We start from the raw sequence: 18,944 nt of genomic DNA, 5'->3' as shown, positions 1-18,944 counted from the left end.
CAGTATAAATAAGTTGGTCGTAACGCGGAACAGCCGTTTATGTGTATTACTGCATTTGCGCTAAAGGTAGATATGTTGTGATTATACTGGTTGACGATAATAGGTCATCATATTAGAATGTTAAATCAACAACATGTTATCAGTGAAAAAAAATGATTTAGAATTACAAAAGCAGTTTACTTTCTTGCAGGTCATGTAAATATGGATGAAGGAAATCTCTTGTATGTAGCAGTTACCAGAGCTAAACATGCCTTACTGATGTCACCTATATTGAAAATTATTCTGGAATTATGTGGTGTAAGTTGTGGAATGCCTAGGGGAAATTTCACAACATCTTATCATTACACTTCATGTAATTCTCTTCTGTGGATACAAACTTCATTTTATAAATATGTTTATACCTCTGAAAAAAATGTTAGAAAATCCTCTGTGTTCTTGTCAAAGGCGAGAGACTTCTTGACTGGTAAAATTATGTTATCTACCTTTGTATAAAAATAAGGAGATGTGTTATGAATGCCAATGAGACAGATATCTTAAAAAAAACATAGGAAAAAGTTAAACAAAAGTGGTTAGCTGGTAAAAAAAAATAGTTGAGCATGATTTCTCATCAGAAAATAACACATGATATCCTCTGGGAATTGAACCCTGAACCTCTGTGTTCTAAGTCAGCAAACTAATCAACTGAGCTATATAAGAAATACTTCCCCCAACTCAACTGATTACAAATTAATTACAACTCAAGGGAATCAATCCTGTCACACATGGAACATGTCTGATTCTTTGTACACCTGTTACAGCCTTTATTATTGGTAGAACATGATGATAAGATAATATGCTGATTATTCTTATTCGATAATCAATTTGGCCATTCTGCAACCAATTGGGCAGGAATAGTTTTTAAGTTGACTTCAATTAAGAATGAACTGGTTTTCATAATTTTTATACGACCGCAAAAAATTTTTGCGGTCGTATATTGGTATCACGTTGGCGTCGTCGTTGTCGTCGTCGTCTGAAGACACATTGGTTTTCGCACTCTAACTTTAGTTTAGTTTAAGTGAATGGATCTCTATGAAATTTTACCATAAGGTTCAATACCACAAAAGGAAGGTTGGGATTGATTTTGGGGGTTATGGTACCAACAGTTAAGGAATTAGGGGCCAAAAAGGGGCCAAAAATAAGCATTTTTGTAACTTCCAGACATAACTTGTGTGTTAGTGTATGGATCTCTCTGACATTGTACTGTAATGCTGGGATTGATTTTGGGGGTAATTGCCTCAAAATATTAGGAATTAGGGGCCAAAAAACAAGCATTTTTCTAGTTTCATGACAATAACTTGTGTGTAAGTGTATGGATCTTTCTGAAATTGTACTACAAGGTTCCATATCACAAAGGGAAAGCTGGAATAGAGTTTGGGGGTAATTGCCCGAAACGTTTAGGAATAAGGGGCCAAAAAGGGGCCAAAAATAAGCATTTTTCTAGTTTCATGACAATAACTTGTGTTCAAGTGTATGGATCTCTCTGAAATTGTACCACAAGGTTCCATATCACACAGGGAATGCTGGGATTGATTTTGGGGGTAATTGCCTCAAAATATTAGGAATTAGGGGCCAAAAAAGGGGCAAAAAACAAGCATTTTTCTAGTTTCATGATAATAACTTGTGTGTAAGTGTATGGATCTTTCTGAAATTATACTACAAGGTTCCATATCACAAAGGGAAAGCTGGAATTGAGTTTGGGGGTAATTGCCCAAAACGTTTAGGAATAAGGGGCCAAAAAGGGGCCAAAAATAAGCATTTTTCTAGTTTCCAGACAATAACTTGTGTTCAAGTGTATGGATCTCTGTGAAATTGTACTGCAAGGTACCATACCACAAAGGGAAGGTTGGGATTGAGTTTGGGGGTGATGAATCATAAGGGGGTTCAAAAAATTTGGGGGGGGGATTTTTTTTTTTTTCCTTTTTTTTCTTTTTTTCCTTTTTTTTTTCTTTTAAAATTTTCCATTTTAAGTTGGTTATTTCTGTTTTATATTTAAAAGCAAATAATTATGATATGGTAGGAGATACACACCAAACAGGATGTGTAAATTATTATATAATAAGTATTGTGCAATAGCAAGAAATTTTCAATTGCACAGTATTGCACAATAGCAAGAAATCTTCAATTGCACAGTATTGCGCAATAGCAAGAAATCTTCAATTGCACAGTATTGTGCAATAGCAAGAAATATCCAATAGCACAATATTGCACAATAGCAAGAAATTGTCAATTGTACAGTATTGCGCAATAGCAAGAAATATTCAATTGCACAGTATTGTGCAAAAGAAGATACTTCGTATAAATTGCTTATTTCTTGACCAATTTCAATGGGGTTTTTTATTCTTGAATTCTTGGGGTTCTTTAATATGCTGATTCTAACCGTGTATTAAGTTTTTGGATTTTGGGCCCCGTTTTTAAATTGGTCCAAAGGGTCCAAAATTAAAGTTTGTTTGATTTCATCAAAAATTGAATTATAGGGGTTCTTTGATATGCCGAATCTAACCGTGTATTTAGATTCTTAATTTTTTGTTCCGTTTTCAAATTGGTCTACATTAAGGTCCAAAGGGTCCAAAATTAAACTTAGTTTGATTTTAACAAAAATTGAATTCTTAGGGTTCTTTGATATGCTGAATCTAAACATGTATTTAGATTTTTGATTTTTGGGCCCCATTATCAACTTTGTCCACATTTAGGTCAAAAGGGTCCAAAATTAAACTTTGTTTGATTTCATCAAAAATTGGGTTCTTGGGGTTCTTTGATATGCTGAATCTAACCATGTATTTAGATTTTGGATATTGGACCATAATAGGTGAATATCCAATTTAAAATTTTTAAGTTCTTAGACCACATTCATTCTGTGTCAGAAACCTATGCTGTGTCAAATATTTAATCACAATCCAAATTCAGAGCTGTATCAAGCTTGAATGTTGTGTCCATACTTGCCCCAACTGTTCAGGGTTCAACCTCTGCGGTCGTATCAAGCTGCGCCCTGCGGAGCATTTTATTTATTATTGGTTTCCAATAACACATTGAATTTAAATGAAATGTTCTATTTGTAACACAAACCAACATAAATATCTTTTAAGTTTAAAAAATGGTTACATCTGTTGTAAATACCAAAATGTTTTTGTTTGTAGGAAAGTCATCAACTCCAAGAACAAGATATCGCCATGAAATGTAGAGAGTCCCAGCAAGAATTCAAACCTTATGCACTTACCATACAGAAAGAAGTAGTCAAACTGGTAAGATATATTGTAGATTTATAACTTTCTTAAGGGGAGTCGATTCAGTTTCAAGTCTTTTTGTAATTTTCATTTCAAAACATCAAAATATTCTTTTGTAAATTCTTTAGATTAATAATTTTGCACAATTATTAGTTTTTAAAGATTTCAAGTCCTGGGGAAAGATTCCATTATTTTTTATGTCATAAACAAAACTAGTAACAATGGGACCTTGAACTTTCATTACTGTTTTTAATAGTTATCTCCCCTGTAACTGTGTCGGATCCCCTTCAAACAGGTTACTATTTGACCATTAAAGATGTTAGTGGTTGAATCTCTTAAGCAGGTTACATGTGCTGTTTTAAACACAGCACACTGGATGCACTTTACCCTTAATTTTAGAAATATGATATAAAAGGAAAAAAAAACTTCTTGAAATAGACGGGTTATTTCGCATTACTTGTCAGCCAGAATTATGCCATTTAAATTGTTGGAACTTTGTACTGTATCTGTATTCACTAGATTCAATAGTTCTTGTGTTTACCTATAAAACAGTCCATTTTGAGTAAATATTTTTATCATGAAGAAATCTATACGTCAGTAGTCCCAGGCTCGACAAAAAGGCATTAGAATGAATTATTTGATTGGTTTAAATTTGTTTTGTTGCCAATCTCCCTATCTGGGTTTATTTTTTCTTTCAGAAGGATACCAGTGAAAATGAAGAGAGTAATAGTGACTGTACTGAAAGTTATGATTTTATTGATGAAGATGAGGATTTCATTGATGATGAAGATGAGGATTTCATTGATGATGAAGAAGACTTTACTGAGGATGAAGATGAGGATTTTTCAGATGATGAGGACAGTGATTACAGTGAAGATACTGATGATGAACAGTAGTTTGTTTTCTGTATGGTGTATAGAATCAGAGATTTCCAATTTTTAGCCTAACAAAAACGAATTAAAATACCATTGGCATATTACGTCTAAGTCTTAAATGCAAAAAAAGGAAAATGATATATGATTATGGGTTTTAGTATTCATGACTGATTTCCCAATTTTCTAGTTGTTTGAAAGTGGGTAGTTTTCGTGGTATATATTGCTCAAATGTAGATTCTGTGGAACACAGTAAGGAATCTTTACTAATTTGAAGCACGATTACGGTAGTTGACTGAATAGGAACCTAGTTTCCTGTAGAGAGTCTGATAATATAGGCTATTTGGGTATACCAGAATAGAACCATACATTCATAGCATTAGTTTTATTTTAGTGGATATGTTTAGTCTTTATTTTGTTAAGCATGTTACTGTATTATACAAAGGTGTATGAAGAACTCATTTAAATGGTGCTTAATATAGTGCATATAGATTATTATAATAGTCCAAGTTTTCATTCATGTATTATCTAGTCCAAGTTTTCATTCATATATTATCTAGTCCAAAATTTCATTCGTATAATTATGTTTTTTGTTTTTTGTGCATGATGATGAAAATCAGGGGGATTTTGTTTAATACCTATCCATTTGTCAATCTGTATAGTGTGTACATTGATTGCCTATCATACTCATATGCTGGAAATATTTTATTGTTCAGAATATTCATATATGAACATATTGATTAGGATTTAGGAGACTTGATTTCCTTAATTTTTTCACAAAATGACACCCTGTAAAATTTTAAAGAAATATTTATACACATGTCAGGATTGTCATGTTGTCAATTGTTCACTAATTATTGGTTATTGTAGCCTAGTCATGTTTTTCAACATTTTGGATATACAGCACATTGATTGTGCTTAACCCCTCCACTGAAACAGTTTCACCAAAAAACAAAGTTGTAATGCTAGGGTATCATTTGTGATTTCAGTAACAACCATTTTAAACAAGAGTAAAACATCCTATATGCAAAAACAGTATTTAATTTTTACCGGTAGCTAAAATAGTAAAATATGTTATTATAAAATAATATACATGATATATGCCTCAGGGAATAGTTAATATCTCAGGGACCACAAACTTGCTATTACCCTCACAACCATTCAATAGTTGTATAACATTTTATATAGGAACCATTTTTTTTTTATATAAGAAATTTAAAGTTTTAAATTGAACTTAAGATTTTACAAATTTAAAGTTTTCATCAGATTTTATGAAGTATTATTCAGTGATTTGTTAGTGGAGCAGTTTACATGCAAGTCAAAAAGTATTGTTATATATATTTGTTAAATAGTTTACAAGTTTTAGATAATATGTGCTTTTCTTTTTCCTTAGATTTTTGAGAAGTATAGATTCTATTTTGTTTAACATTTTTATACGACCGCAAAAATTAAAAATTTTTTGGTCGTATATTGGTATGACGTTGGCGTCGGCGTCGTCGTAGTCGTCGTCCTCCGAAGACACATTGGTTTTCGCACTCTAACTTTAGTTTAAGTGAATGGATCTCCATGAAATTTTACCATAAGGTTCAATACCACGAAAGGAAGGTTGGGATTGATTTTGGGGGTTATGGTACCAACAGTTAAGGAATTAGGGGCCAAAAAGGGGCCAAAAATAAGCATTTTTGTAACTTCCAGACAATAACTTGTGTGTAAGTGTATGGATCTCTCTGACATTGTACCACAAGGTTCCATATCACAAAGGGAAGGCTGTAATTGATTTTGGGGGTAATTGCCTCAAAATTTTAGGAATAAGGGGCCAAAAAAGGGGCAAAAAACAAGCATTTTTCTAGTTTCATGACAATAACTTGTGTGTAAGTGTTTGGATATTTCTGAAATTGTACTACAAGGTTCCATACCACAAAGGGAAAGCTGGAATTGAGTTTGGGGGTAATTGCCCGAAACGTTTAGGAATTGGGGGCCAAAAAGGGGCCAAAAATAAGCATTTTTCTAGTTTCCAGACAATAACTTGTGTTCAAGTGTATGGATCTCTCTGAAATTGTACTGCAAGGTACCATACCACAAAGGGAATGCTGGGATTGAGTTTGGGGGTGATGAATCATAAGAGGGTTCAAAAAATTTGGGGGGGGGATTTTTTTTCTTTTCTTTTTTTCCTTTTTTTTTTCTTTTAAAATTTTCCATTTTAAGTTGGTTATTTCTGATTTATATTTAAAAGCAAATAATAATGATATGGTAGGAGATACACACCAAACAGGATATGTAAATTATTATATAATAAGTATTGTGCAATAGCAAGAAATTTTCAATTGCACAGTATTGCACAATAGCAAGAAATCTTCAATTGCACAGTATTGCGCAATAGCAAGAAATCTTCAATTGCACAGTATTGCGCAATAGCAAGAAATATCCAATAGCACAATATTGCGCAATAGCAAGAAATTGTCAATTGTACAGTATTGCGCAATAGCAAGAAATATTCAATTGCACAGTATTGTGCAAAAGAAGATACTTCGTATAAATTGCTTATTTCTTGATCAATTTCAATGGGGTTTTATTCTTGAATTCTTGGGGTTCTTTAATATGCTGAATCTAACTGTGTATTAAGTTTTTGGATTTTGGGACCCGTTTTTTAATTGGTCCACATTGAGGTCCAAAGGGTCCAAAATTTAACTTTGTTTGATTTCATCAAAAATTGAATTATTGGGGTTCTTTGATATGCCGAATCTAACCGTGTATTTAGATTCTTAATTTTTGGTTCCGTTTTCAAATTGGTCTACATTAAGGTCCAAAGGGTCCAAAATTAAACTTAGTTTGATTTTAACAAAAATTGAATTCTTAGGGTTCTTTGATATGCTGAATCTAAACATGTATTTAGATTTTTGATTATGGGCCCAGTTTTCAAATTGGTCTACATTAAGGTCCAAAGGGTCCAAAATTAAACTTTTTTGTTTGATTTTAGCAAAAATTGAATATATGAGGTTCTTTGATATGCTGAATCTGAACATGTATTTAGATTTTTGATTTTTGGCCCTGTTTTCAAGTTGGTCCAAATTGGGGTCCAAAATTAAACTTTGTTTGATTTCAACAAAAATTGAATATATGGGGTTCTTTGATATGCTGAATCTAACCATGTATTTAGATTTTTTTTGTGGACCCCGTTATCAAATTGGTTCTTATTAAGGTCAAAAGGGTCCAAAATTAAACTTAGTCTGATTTTAACAAAAATTGAATTCTTGGGGTTCTTTGATATGCTGAATCTAAACATGTGTTTAGATTTTTGATTATGGGCCCAGTTTTCAAGTTGGTCCAAGATAGGGTCCAGTATTTAAACTTTGTTTGATTTCAACAAAAATTGAATATATGGGGTTCTTTGATATGCTGAATCTAAACATGTATTTAGATTTTTGATTATGGGTCCAGTTTTCAAGTTGGTCCAAATTGGGGTCCAAAATTAAACTTTTTTTGTTTGATTTCAACAAAAATTGAATATATGAGGTTCTTTGATATGCTGAATCTAACCATGTATTTAGATTTTTTATTTGTGATCCCGCTATCAAATTGGTTCATATTGAGGTCAAAAGGGTCCAAAATTAAACTTTGTTTGATTTCATCAAAAATTGAATTATTGGGGTTCTTTGATATGCCAAATCTAACCGTGTTTTTAGATTTTTAATTTGGGTCCCGTTTTTTAAATTGGTCTTCATTGAGGTCCAAAGGGTCCAAAATTAAACTTAGTTTGATTTTAACAAAAATTGAATTCTTGGGGTTCTTTGATATGCTGAATCTAAACATGTGTTTAGATTTTTGATTATAGGCCCAGTTTTCAAGTTGGTCCAAGTTGGGGTCCAAAATTAAACTTTTTTTGATTTCAACAAAAATTGAATATATGGGGTTCTTTGATATGCTGAATCTAACCATGTATTTAGATTTTTTATTTGTGAACCCCATTATCATATTGGTTCATATTAAGGTCAAAAGGGTCCAAAATTAAACTTTGTTTGATTTCATCAAAAATTGAATTATTGGGGTTCTTTGATATTCCAAATCTAACCGTGTATTTAGATTTTTAATTTTAAGTCCCGTTTTTTAAATTGGTCTACATTAAAGTCCAAAGGGTCCAAAATTAAACTTAGTTTGATTTTAGCAAAAATTGAATTCTTGGGGTTCTTTGATATGCTGAATCTAAACATGTATTTAGATTTTTGATTATGGGTCCAGTTTTCAAGTTGGTCCAAATTGGGGTCCAAAATTAAACTTTGTTTGATTTCAACAAAAATTGAATATATGGGGTTCTTTGATATGCTGAATCTAACCATGTATTTTGGTTTTGGACATTGGACCATAATAGGTAAATTAAAAAAATTCAGGTTCTTAGACCACATTCTTTCTGTGTCAGAAACCTATGCTGTGTCAAATATTTAATAACAATCCAAATTCAGAGCTGTATCAAGCTTGAATGTTGTGTCCATACTTGCCCCAACTGTTCAGGGTTCGACCTCTGCAGTCGTATCAAGCTGCGCCCCAGCGAAGCATTTTATTCAACATGATATATTTTCAGCTCATTTTATTGATATTTTAATTTAGATTTTGTGTTGATTTCAATTTTCACTTAACCTTCCTATAGAATTTTTGCAGGTTCTGAAATAAATGTGCAGTCGTTAATGATTTGTTTCAACAGATATGCAGCCATATTTGATATACTAGATGAAAACTTCCAATAAGATTATTTGCAAAAATTACATTACCTAAGGCAGACAACAGTTTTGGTTTTGTTGAGTTGAAGGGTAATATATGCATGGGCCCAGAGTTATGGCCCTAATATATGAGAGGAAGAATAGAATTTAGTATTTACAAGTTTTCTGAATCATTGAAATACTTTCATGCTAGAATTCTACAAGGAATTAAATACAGTCTTTTGTGTTCCCCTAACTTGACAGGATAAATATGGTTTTGGCCTAAGCTATGTACAGTGCTGTATCAAAAGGCAAGAAAACAATGAAAGATTGCTCTATATTTCATATAATAGGGAATTTATTTCAATTTTTATGCCCCCGCCTTAGTGTAGGGGTATTAAGTTTTACCCTTGTCCATCTTTACGTCCATACGTCCCGAAATTGGTTTCCGTTCTCTAACTTTAGTTTGCTTCAACCAAATGTTATGAAACTTATACACAATGCTTATAACCACAAAACACAGATCAAGTTCGAATTTGGGTGGCATCACTTTTACCTTTCTAGAGTAATGCCCCTTTACAAATGGAAAAATTGCTGAATTTTTTGTTTCCGTTCTCTAACTTCAGTTTGCCTCAACCAAATGTAATGAACTTTATACACAATGCTTATTGCCACAAAATTCAGATCAAGTGCAAATTTTGGTAGCATCACTTTTACCGTTCTTCAGTTATATCCCTTTATAACTTTTTTTAACTTTTGGTGGCGTCATTTTTATCGTTCTAAGTTCTAAAGTTATGCCCATTTACAAATGGAAAAATTGCTGAATTGTTCGTTTCCATCCTCTCATTAAGTTTGCCTCAACCAAATGTTATGAATCTTATACACAATGCTTATTACCACAAAACACTGATCAAGTTTAAATTTTGGTGGCGTCACTTCTGACGTTCTAGAGTAATGCCCCTTTTAAATGGAATAAATTGCTTCGCTGAGCGCAGCTGGATATGACCGCAGATGTCCAACCCTGAAAAGTTGGGGCCAAAATGGACACAATATTTGTGCTTGATACAGGTCTGAATTTGGATTGTAATTAAATTTTTGACACATAATAGTTTTCTGACACAGAATAACTGTAGTCAAAGAACTTCAAATTGGTTATGTTATTTGAATTTATATTAAATTTTTTGCTTTTGTGCAATACACTATGCGAATTGACCCCCCTCTCCCTCAAAAAAAATAAATTTTACCCCGTTTTTTTGTGTTTGTGCAATACACTATGCTGTTGAATATTAACCCCCCAAAAAAAAATATTTGAAGAAATTTTCTTTTAATTTCTGAACTCTGAAATGAGAAAAATTGTCCCCCTCCAATTTTTGTCACCTCCCCCCCTTTCCCTTATTCCAAAAAATAATTCTTTCCCTCAAGTTATGGTCAGTATCTCAGACAATCATCATTTCTTTATACATAATTTACAAGCAGTGTAAGGGGATAATCACACATTGTTATTTAATTTGATTTTGATTTTGATTTGGATTACCTCCCTTACACTGCTTTTAAATTGTCTCAATTGTCTTTTAACCAGAAAAACCCTTGTTTTTCCCCTTTTTTTGCCCCTAATTCCTAAATGGTTTGAGCCATAACCCCCCAAAGTCAATCCTAACCATCCCTTTGTAGTATGGAAACTTGTGGTATAATTTCAGAGAGATTCATACACTTTAACACAAGTTATTGTCTGGAAACTACAAAAATGCTTATTTGGGCCCCTTTTTTGGCCCCTAATTCCTAAACAGTTGGGACCATAACCCCCAAAATCAATCCCAACCTTCCTTTAGTGGTTATAAACCTTGTGTTAAAATTTTATTGATTTCTATTTACTTATACTAAAGTTATTATCCGGTAACCATCTGTCTTCGGACGACGACAACATGATACCAATATAGACCAAAAATTTTTTAATTTTTGCGGTCGTATAAAAATTGCTGAGTTTTTCGTTTCCATTCTCTTACTTCAGTTTGCACCAACCAAATGTTATGAAACATAAATACACAATGCTTATTACCACAAAGCTTGGATCAAGTATGAATTTGGGTTGTGTCACTTTTACCATTTTTATACGACGGCAAAAAAAATTTTTTGTGGTCGTATATTGGTATGACGTTGGCGTCGTTGTCATCGTCATCGTCGTCCGAAGACACATAAGTTTTCGCACTCTAACTTTATTTTAAGTTAATGGATCTCAATGAAAATTTATCCATAAGGTTCAATACCACAAAAGAAAGGTGGGGATTAATTTTGGGGGTTATGGTACCAACAGTTAAGGAATTAGGGGTCAAAAATAAGCATTTTTGTAACTTCCAGACATAACTTGTGTGTAAGTGTATGGATCTCTCTGACATTGTACCACAAGGTTCCATATCACAAAGGGAATTCTGGGATTGATTTTGGGGGTAATTGCCTCCAATTTTTAGGAATTAGGAGCCAAAAAGGGGCAAAAAACAAGCATTTTTCTAGTTTCATAAAAATAACTTGTGTGTAAGATGAAATTGTACTACAAGGTTCCATATCACAAAGGGAAAGCTGGAATTGAGTTTGGGGGTAATTGCCCAAAAAGTTAAGGAATAAGGGGCCAAAAAGGGGCCAAAAATAAGCATTTTTCTAGTTTCCAGACAATAACTTGTGTTCAAGTGTATGGATCTCTCTGAAATTGTACTGCAAGGTACCATACCACAAAGGGAAGGCTGGGATAGATTTTGGGGGTGATTCCCTCAAAATTTTAGGAATTAGGGGCCATAAAAGGGTAAAAAAACAAGCATTTTTCTAGTTTCAGGACAATAACTTGTGTGTAAGTGTATGGATCTTTATGAAATTGTACTGCAAGGTTCCATATCACAAAGGGAAAGCTGGGTTTGAGTTTGGGGGTAATTGCCCTAAACGTTTAGGAATTTGGGGCAAAAAAGGGGCAAAAAAACAAGCATTTTTCTAGTTCCAGACAATAACTTGTGTTCAAGTGTATGGATCTTTATGAAATTGTACTACAAGGTTCCATATCACAATGGGAAAGCTGGAATTGAGTTTGGGGGTAATTGCCCAAAAATTTAGGGAATAAGGGGCCAAAAATAAGCATTTTTCTAGTTTCCAGACAATAACTTGTGTTCAAGTGTATGGATCTCTCTGAAATTGTACTGCAAGGTACCATACCACAAAGGGAAGGCTGGGATAGATTTTGGGGGTGATTCCCTCAAAATTTTAGGAATTAGGGGCCATAAAAGGGCAAAAAAACAAGCATTTTTCTAGTTTCAGGACAATAACTTGTGTGTAAGTGTATGGATCTTTATGAAATTGTACTGCAAGGTTCCATATCACAAAGGGAAAGCTGGGTTTGAGTTTGGGGGTAATTGCCCTAAATGTTAGGAATTTGGGGCAATAAAGGGGCCAAAAAACAAGCATTTTTCTAGTTCCAGACAATAACTTGTGTTCAAGTGTATGGATCTCTCTGAAATTGTACTGCAAGGTACCATACCACAAAGGGAAGGCTGGGATTGAGTTTGGGGGTGATCAATCATAAGGGGGTTAAAAAAATTTGGGGGGGGGATTTTTTTTTCCTTTTTTTTTTTTAAATTTTCCATTTTAAATTGGTTATTTCTGATTTATATATAAAAGCAAATAATAATGATATGGTTTGAATAGGTAAATTAAAATTTTTAAGTTCTTAGACCACTTTCATTCTGTGTCAGAAACCTATGCTGTGTCAAATATTTAATTACAATCCAAATTCAGTGCTGTATCAAGCTTGAATGTTGTGTCCATACTTGCCCCAACTGTTCAGGGTTCGACCTCTGCGGTCATATCAAGCTGCGCCCCAGCGGAGCATTTTATTGAATTATGTCCCTTTATAATGTTATATGAAAGCGGGGGCATCATCTGTGTCCCATGGACACAGTCCCAATTTATTTATTATGAGGTCATTTTAACAGGTTTTTATACGACCGCAAAAAAATTTTTGTGGTTGTATATTTGTATGACGTCGTCGTCGTCGTCGTCGTCGTCGTCCGGCGTCGTTGTCCGAAGATGAATTAGTTTTTGCACTCTAACTTTAGTTTAAGTGAATGGATCTCTGTGAAATTTTACCATAAGGTTCAATACCACAAAAGGAAGGTGGGGATTGATTTTGGGGGTTATGGTACCAACAGTTAAGGAATTAAGGGCCAAAAAGGGGCAAAAAATAAGCATTTTCTAGTTTCCAGACAATAACTGTGGAACGGTGTATGGATCTCTCTAAAATTATACTACAAGTTTCCATACCACAAAGGGATGGTTAGGATTTGCTTTGGGGGGTTATGGCTCAAACCATTTAAGAATTAGGGGCAAAAAAGGGGGAAAAACAAGGTTGTCCTGGTTAATGGACAAATACTTTAGTACAAAACATAATTTAAAGCAGTGTAAGGGAGATATATCAGATACATCATTGAAATTATCTCCCTTACACTGCTTTTAAATTATGTATAAAGTAATGGTTAATGAACAATTAAGATAATTTAAAACAGTGTAAGGGAGGTAATCCAAATACAACGTTTTGGTTACTTCCCTTACACTGCTTTTAAATTATGTTTAAAGAAATGCATATTTATAAAGGAAGACCAGTAAAAATATCTGCAAATGTTGCATCTTTTTTTTTTACAAAAAAATCCATATGAAAGATTTGACACTATATTTTAAATTCTATTATAAAATAGATTAAGTTAGCACTATGGTAAATTTAAATGGGAAATTATGGTTGCAAACTCCATTGGAAATTTGAATTGAGATTATGACCATATCTTGAGAGAAAGAATTTTTTGGGGGAAAAAAGGGGGGGGGGGGGGGTAAAAAGAAATTGTGGGGGTCAATTTTTTCTCATTTCAGATTTCAGAAATTAAAAAGAATTATTCTTCAAATATTATTTTTTTTTCAAATTTCAAATATTGAAAAATTTCAAGAAGTAATCTTTAATTGCACAGTATGGTGCATTAGATTTGTAAAATCTTTGACCACATTTATTTATTTGTTATGCCGAATCTAACCGTGTATTTAGATTTTTAATTTTGGGTCCAGTTTTCAAATTGGTCTACATTAAGGTCCAAAGGGTCCAAAATTAAACTTTGTTTGATTTTAACAAAAATTGAATATATGGGGTTCTTTGATATGCTGAATCTAACCATGTATTTAGATTTTTTATTTGTGGACCACACTATCAAATTTGTTCATATTGAGGTCAAAAGGGTCCAAAATTAAACTTTGTTTGATTTCATCAAAAATTGAATTATTGGGGTTCTTTGATATGCCAAATCTAACCGTGTATTTAGATTTTTAATTTTGGGTCCCGTTTTTTAAATTGGTCTAAATTAAGGTCCAAAGGGTCCAAAATTAAACTTAGTTTGATTTTAACAAAAATTGAATTTTTGGGGTTCTTTGATATGCTGAATCTAAACATGTGTTTAGATTTTTGATTATGGGCCCAGTTTTCAAGTTGGTTTAAGTTGGGGTCCAAAATTAAACTTTGTTTGATTTCAACAAAAATTGAATATATGGGGTTCTTTGATATGCTGAATCTAAACATGTATTTAGATTTTAGATTTTTGGCCCAGTTTTCAAGTTGGTCCAAATTGGGGTCCAAAATTAAACTTTGTTTGATTTCAACAAAAATTGAATATATGGGGTTCTTTGATATGCTGAATCTTACCATGTATTTAGATTTTTTATTTGTGGGCCCGCTATCAAATTGGTTCATATTGAGGTCAAAAGGGTCCAAAATTAAACTTTGTTTGATTTCATCAAAAATTGAATTATTGGGGTTCTTTGATATGCCAAATCTAACCATGTTTTTAGATTTTTAATTTTGGGTCCCGTTTTTATACGACCGCAAAAATTGAAAATTTTTTGGTCGTATATTGGTATGACGTTGGCGTCGTCGTCGTCGTCGTCGTCGTCGTCGTCGTCGTCGTCGTCGTCGTCGTCGTCGTCGTCGTCGTCTGGCGTCGTCCGGCGTCGTCCGAAGACACATTGGTTTTCGCACTCTAACTTTAGTTTAAGTGAATGGATCTCCATGAAATTTTACCATAAGGTTCAATACCACGAAAGGAAGGTTGGGATTGATTTTGGGGGTTATGGTACCAACAGTTAAGGAATTAGGGGCCTAAAAGGGGCCAAAAATATGCATTTTTGTAATTCCAGACAATAACTTGTGTGTAAGTGTATGGATCTCTCTGACATTGTACCACAAGGTTCCATATCACAAAGGGAAGGCTGTAAATGATTTTGGGGGTAATTGCCTCAAAATTTTAGGAATTAGGGGCCAAAAAAGGGGCAAAAAACAAGCATTTTTCTAGTTTCATGACAATAACTTGTGTGTAAGTGTTTGTATATTTCTGAAATTGTACTACAAGGTTCCATATCACAAAGGGAAAGCTGGAATTGAGTTTGGGGGTAATTGCCTGAAACGTTTAGGAATTGGGGGCCAAAAAGGGGCCAAAAATAAGCATTTTTCTAGTTTCCAGACAATAACTTGTGTTCAAGTGTATGGATCTCTCTGAAATTGTACTGCAAGGTACCATACCACAAAGGGAAGGCTGGGATTGAGTTTGGGGGTGATGAATCATAAGGGGGTTCAAAAAATTTGGGGGGGGGGATTTTTTTTTTTTTCTTTTTTTTTCTTTTTTTCCTTTTTTTTTTCTTTTAAAATTTTCCATTTTAAGTTGGTTATTTCTGATTAATATTTAAAAGCAAATAATAATGATATGGTAGGAGTTACACACCAAACAGGATGTGTAAATTATTATATAATAAGTATTGTGCAATAGCAAGAAATTTTCAATTGCACAGTATTGCACAATTGCAAGAAATCTTCAATTGCACAGTATTGCGCAATAGCAAGAAATCTTCAATTGCACAGTATTGCGCAATAGCAAGAAATATCCAATAGCACAATATTGCGCAATAGCAAGAAATTGTCAATTGTACAGTATTGCACAATAGCAAGAAATATTCAATTGCACAGTATTGTGCAAAAGAAGATACTTCGTATAAATTGCTTATTTTTTGATCAATTTCAATGGGGTTTTATTCTTGAATTCTTGGGGTTCTTTAATATGCTGAATCTAACCGTGTATTAAGTTTTTGGATTTTGGGCCCCGTTTTTAAATTGGTCTACATTAAGGTCAAAAGGGTCCAAAATTAAACTTAGTTTGATTTTAACAAAAATTGAATTATTGGGGTTCTTTGATATGTCGAATCTAACCGTGTATTTAGATTCTTGATTATGGGCCCCAGTTTTCAAGTTGGTCCAAATTGGGGTCCAAAATTAAACTTTGTTTGATTTCAACAAAAATTGAATATATGGGGTTCTTTGATATGCTGAATCTAACCATGTATTTAGATTTTTGATTTTTGGGCCCCGTTATCAACTTTGTCCACATTGAGGTCAAAAGGGTCCAAAATTAAACTTTGTTTGATTTCATCAAAAATTGAATTATTGGGGTTCTTTGATATGCCAAATCTAACCGTGTATTTAGATTTTTAATTTTGGGTCCCGTTTTTTAAATTGGTCTACATTAAGGTCCAAAGGGTCCAAAATTAAACTTAGTTTGATTTTAACAAAAATTGAATTTTTGGGGTTCTTTGATATGCTGAATCTAAACATGTGTTTAGATTTTTGATTATGGGACCAGTTTTCAAGTTGGTCCAAGTTGGGGTCCATAATTAAACTTTGTTTGATTTCAACAAAAATTGAATATATGGGGTTCTTTGATATGCTGAATCTAAACATGTATTTAGATTTTTGATTTTTGGCCCAGTTTTCAAGTTGGTCCAAATTGGGGTCCAAAATTAAACTTTGTTTGATTTCAACAAAAATTGAATATATGGGGTTCTTTGATATGCTGAATCTTACCATGTATTTAGATTTTTTATTTTGTAGGCCCGCTATCAAATTGGTTCATATTGTGGTCAAAAGGGTCCAAAATTAAACTTTGTTTGATTTCATCAAAAATTGAATTATTGGGGTTCTTTGATATGCCAAATCTAAACGTGTTTTTAGATTTTTAATTTTGGGTCCCGTTTTTTAAATTGGTCTACATTAAGGTCCAAAGGGTCCAAAATTAAACTTTGTTTGATTTTAACAAAAATTGAATTCTTGGGGTACTTTGATATGCTGAATCTAAACATGTGTTTAGATTTTTGATTATGGGACCAGTTTTCAAGTTTGTCCAAGTTGGGGTCCAAAATTAAACTTTGTTTGATTTCAACAAAAATTGAATATATGGGGTTCTTTGATATGCTGAATCTAACCATGTATTTTGATTTTGGACATTGGACCATAATAGGTAAATTAAAAAAATTGAAGTTCTTAGACCACATTCTTTCTGTGTCAGAAACCTATGCTGTGTCAAATATTTAATCACAATCCAAATTCAGAGCTGTATCAAGCTTGAATGTTGTGTCCATACTTGCCCCAACTGTTCAGGGTTCGACCTCTGCGGTCGTATCAAGCTGCGCCCAGCGAAGCATTTTATTTAAATTGGTCTACATTAAGGTCCAAAGAGTCCAAAATTAAACTTAGTTTGATTTTAACAAAAATTGAATTCTTGGGGTACTTTGATATGCTGAATCTAAACATGTGTTTAGATTTTTGATTATGGGACCAGTTTTCAAGTTTGTCCAAGTTGGGGTCCAAAATTAAACTTTGTTTGATTTCAACAAAAATTGAATATATGGGGTTCTTTGATATGCTGAATCTAACCATGTATTATGATTTTGGACATTGGACCATAATAGGTAAATTAAAAAAATTGAAGTTCTTAGACCACATTCTTTCTGTGTCAGAAACCTATGCTATGTCAAATATTTAATCACAATCCAAATTCAGAGCTGTATCAAGCTTGAATGTTGTGTCCATACTTGCCCCAACTGTTCAGGGTTCGACCTCTGCGGTCGTATCAAGCTGCGCCCAGCGAAGCATTTTATTCAAGAATTTTCTACTTAATAAAGTAGAATTATTGGTTCTCTTTATGATTTGAATTTTTTTTTATGACAATTTATACCCAATACCATGTCTGAGAATACAGGACAATATTCCTAAAACAATGAAAAATAATGATCCTTCTTTGAAAGGGGAGAATTTTTATAAACGTTTGTTTTGGAGATATGACCTTAAAAATAATTTTGGAAAAATAATTAGTAATACATTGTATATTCCTTGCTAGCATCTTTTGTTACTATAGTACTACATAATTGTTTGAATATGCAGATAATCATCAGATTAAGATTTTCCAACTATTTAAATACTGGTAAAGTTATGTGTGTTTGATATTTTAATTAGAATGTATGTTAAATTTGACCCAGGTAATCATGATACGGTGTTAGTTAGAAAAAGGGCTGACATATAAATTATTTTATTCACACTGGTCTGCCTTTGACCCTTATTAAGGACTAGAAAATATATATGATCACATATTGTGATACTTTGGTTAAAAGTAGGTTTTATGGAATAAAATTATTCCTTTCTGGTATAAAATGAATTTAATTTTGAATATGATCTTGAAAAGTTTAAATGATTGAAAAGTTTTTTAAATCTCAAGAATTTTACAAAAAAAAAGTTCTTCAAAGTAATTTATGATGTTATTTCTAATATAACTTAATTATAGGCAAGCACATATGAAAAATAAGTTTGTATGTGAACTTTTTTTTTTCGTTTCAAAAAATGAGAATGTTTACACTCTTTAAAATTTTTAATTCTGATAATGAATATGCAGTTTTTTTTCGTAGTTTTTTCTGTATTTTTATGGGCACAGTTTTGGTTGTTTAAATTTGAAATATTTTTTGTTGTCATGAACTATTTTTATATGACCGCAAACAATTTGCGTTCTTGTATTTCTATCATGTCGTCGTTGTCCGAAGACACATTTGGTTTCCGGACAATAACTTTAGTTTAAGTGAATGGATCTCTATGAAATTTTACCAGAAGGTTCAATACCACAAAGGGAAGGCTGGGATTGAGTTTGGGGGTAATGGCCCCAAATGTTTAGAAATTAGGGGCAAAAAAGGGGCCAAAAACAAGCATTTTTCTAGTTTCCAGACAATAACTTGTGTTA

At 32.9% G+C, this 18,944-nt stretch overlaps 1 protein-coding gene and 1 long non-coding RNA gene across 2 annotated transcripts; both read left to right on the top strand.

Moving 5' to 3' along the window:
* The first annotated feature begins 1,247 nt into the window (after positions 1 to 1,247).
* LOC127726500 (uncharacterized) lies at positions 1,248 to 18,378 on the top strand. The gene is made up of 3 exons (XR_007993545.1): positions 1,248 to 2,458; positions 6,799 to 8,498; positions 17,178 to 18,378. It is a non-coding gene; the product is annotated as an uncharacterized LOC127726500 (long non-coding RNA).
* LOC127726489 (uncharacterized) lies at positions 3,183 to 4,470 on the top strand. The gene is made up of 2 exons (XM_052233852.1): positions 3,183 to 3,278; positions 3,959 to 4,470. The coding sequence occupies exons 1-2, from the start codon at positions 3,207 to 3,209 to the stop codon at positions 4,154 to 4,156; spliced, it is 270 nt and encodes an 89-aa protein (XP_052089812.1). The 5' UTR covers positions 3,183 to 3,206; the 3' UTR covers positions 4,157 to 4,470.
* Positions 18,379 to 18,944: the final 566 nt, after the last annotated feature.

Source organism: Mytilus californianus, unplaced genomic scaffold (assembly GCF_021869535.1).
Source record: "Mytilus californianus isolate M0D057914Y unplaced genomic scaffold, xbMytCali1.0.p SCAF_1, whole genome shotgun sequence".
Classification (NCBI taxonomy): domain Eukaryota; kingdom Metazoa; phylum Mollusca; class Bivalvia; order Mytilida; family Mytilidae; genus Mytilus; species Mytilus californianus.
Note: the sequence above shows the minus strand (reverse complement) of the source record. Positions and strands in the feature narration are given on the sequence as shown.

What these genes read in the sequence shown, in the direction of transcription:
- LOC127726489 (XM_052233852.1), top strand. Translation starts at nt 3,207, where the DNA reads ATGAAATGTAGAGAGTCCCAGCAAGAATTCAAACCTTATGCACTTACC. An exon ending in AGAAAGAAGTAGTCAAACTG is followed by an intron (nt 3,279 to 3,958) that starts GTAAGATATATT and finishes TTTTTCTTTCAG; the next exon opens with AAGGATACCAGTGAAAATGA.